This window comes from Oncorhynchus mykiss, chromosome 9 (assembly GCF_057628025.1).
Source record: "Oncorhynchus mykiss isolate SJ-2025 chromosome 9, ASM5762802v1, whole genome shotgun sequence".
NCBI classification, from domain to species: Eukaryota; Metazoa; Chordata; class Actinopteri; order Salmoniformes; family Salmonidae; genus Oncorhynchus; species Oncorhynchus mykiss.
In genome coordinates this window covers 56,183,604-56,185,878 of record NC_143030.1, presented here as the reverse complement: position 1 = coordinate 56,185,878, position 2,275 = coordinate 56,183,604, and the positions used below count along the sequence as shown (strand labels likewise).

Below are 2,275 nucleotides of genomic sequence, written 5' to 3'. Positions count from 1 at the left end.
TTGGTAATGACATTTGATCAATACTAGTGTTCTTTAGGATATGTTTTGCAGATAAAGAGCTAACAAATTAAGCTTGGCAGAAAGGGTAAGCTATGCTCAGCAAGTTGTGTTGTTGTTTTGGACAAACAAATAGGAATGTATGTGTATCTTTGACAAGACCAGAAAATGTAAAGAGATCTCAAACATACCTGTCCACACAAATATAATTAATTGGCACTGGCATTCATTGGCACAATCCTTCACCAAGAGATTAAGCCATATCGCTATCAATCTATAAACATCCATTTAACCTAACCCCTCTGAATCAGAGAGGTGCGGGGGTGCCCGTGGAACAGTGGGTGAACTGCTTTGCTCCGGCAGAACGACAGATTTTTGCCTTGTCAGACCGCTGTGAAATGTGTTTTCCATAAGCAAAAATATTTTGTTTTCAGCTGTTCGATGCTGGCGTACAAAACAGAAAGTTAAATATTCAAAAACTAAACTTAAGCACCGGAAACATAGAAATATCACACATAGAACAGATCTACAACTTCTCAGACTTGCTTTTAATGAGAATGACAGATCTATAACTCACATTTCTATGGGAATTTGGTCAGTTGCCCATGTAATGTGAACAAAGAAAAAAAGAGACTTTTCACCATAACCATGCTTTATTGTTTTTGGATCATCTAAAATAAATAAATACATACATAAATTGAGAAATAAATCATCAATATTTAAAACAGACTGTCAGTGTCTCAAAGGTCATTGAGAGCGATCTTCAAACTGGGTGGATGATATGTACAGCTCAGGTCTACCACAGTTCATGTTGGGTCTGGGTCAGATTGTGTTGTTTTGCGGGTCAACCGGAGCATAGCGGGGCTGACTGGGTATCACTATTAGCAGGAGGTGAAGGTTTTCCAGAAGAAGTTTTTACAGGGGGCTTTGCGGTCGCGCTGCGGCAGCTGTGATAGCCTGTTGTAGGCGGCCCTCTCCTCCAGTCGAGACTCCAGGGGCTCCTCTAGATCCACAGGGGACACCCCTTCTCCGGGCAGCATGTTGGTGTCCGTCGCTCCATCTAACAAGCCAGACACCAGCTTGAGAATCAGCTCTTTGCGCTCTTTACTCAATTCCTAATAGAAAGGCAGAAGAGGTGGCAAATCAGTGGTTGCGTATATGTAGAAATATATAAATATGTCAATGTTAGCTACAAAGAAATTGTATATTTTGTTGACCTAGGTGACCTATTTCTTTATCAACTGACAAACCAGGTTAGAAATATTTGTTTCATTCAAATAAAAAAGCCATCATTTAATTCGTTATGAAAATGTATAAATGAAATTTCAAACCCATTACTAAAAATAAATATAAAACCATTAAATTGTACTAATTTATTAAATATCAGTTATTGATAATTGATCACTACAAATGAATTTGTCAAATCAAACACAATTTTATACATTTATCATGATTGATCAAACTTTTTATAATGATTATTTTTTTAAACCTTTTTAATAATTTTAAAAATACCTTTGAACACGCATTTATCTGACAACCATAAAAAGCATAATGAAAATAACAATTGATTTTACAAGTAATAGTAAAACATGACAATAAAAATGGTATGAAACATAGTTAATAATATAAAATGAAATTCCCTACTCACCCTGTTAAGTAGTGGGCTCCTTTCTTCGACAGGAAGCACGGCGGCTGCTCTAACACTGTATAGAACCCCCATGAGAGACGCTAAAATGACCAGGAGCTGCATGCTGAGAGGGAGAGAGCAGGGGATGGACGACAGGCAGACACTAAATTAAGAGACAGACAGAGAGAGAGATCTGGAGGGAGCGCACAAAGTGGTGAGAGTTCAGTGGGAGAACAGAGAGTGGTCGAGAAGGTGCACTGGTAGCCTTGGATAGGTTACTGTCTGAACACTAAAGCGATGTTGATTCTTAAGCTCTACCTCCAAAGTCCCCCACTCCTTTATAGCCCTCTCTCCCTGTCTACCACTGACGCAGAAAGTGATGGGTGTATGACGGTGGGGTGGGGGGGGGTCAGAGAAAAACAAATGGAGTCATTGATCAGTTAACCCCTTGACTAATGGCGAGACGTTTTCACGTCATGTGTCTAAGAATAGTTCTGACATCAATATCAAAATAATACATTGACAGTAATTTTATGTGTATCAAGCCATCTGCAAAAAAGTGATCTCTGGCAGGTGTCATTTCCGGGGTTTTACCAGATGTATGCAGCACGGTACGTGAGTACTTCAAACATTAGACAACCAGCTTGAAAA

The 2,275-nt window shown here is 39.1% G+C and overlaps 1 protein-coding gene across 1 annotated transcript; it reads right to left on the bottom strand.

The window, feature by feature from the left end:
* Nucleotides 1-631: 631 nt before the first annotated feature.
* sst6.1 (somatostatin family member 6.1) lies at nucleotides 632-2,045 on the bottom strand. Its single transcript, XM_021616100.3, has 2 exons — nucleotides 1,646-2,045; nucleotides 632-1,112 (listed from the first exon to the last, which is right to left on the bottom strand). Exons 1-2 carry the CDS (start codon nucleotides 1,745-1,747, stop codon nucleotides 879-881), a joined length of 336 nt encoding a protein of 111 aa, XP_021471775.1. The 5' UTR covers nucleotides 1,748-2,045; the 3' UTR covers nucleotides 632-878.
* Nucleotides 2,046-2,275: the final 230 nt, after the last annotated feature.

What these genes read in the sequence shown, in the direction of transcription:
- sst6.1 (XM_021616100.3), bottom strand. Translation starts at nt 1,747, where the DNA reads ATGCAGCTCCTGGTCATTTTAGCGTCTCTCATGGGGGTTCTATACAGT. An exon ending in GGAGCCCACTACTTAACAGG is followed by an intron (nt 1,113 to 1,645) that starts GTGAGTAGGGAA and finishes CCTTTCTATTAG; the next exon opens with GAATTGAGTAAAGAGCGCAA.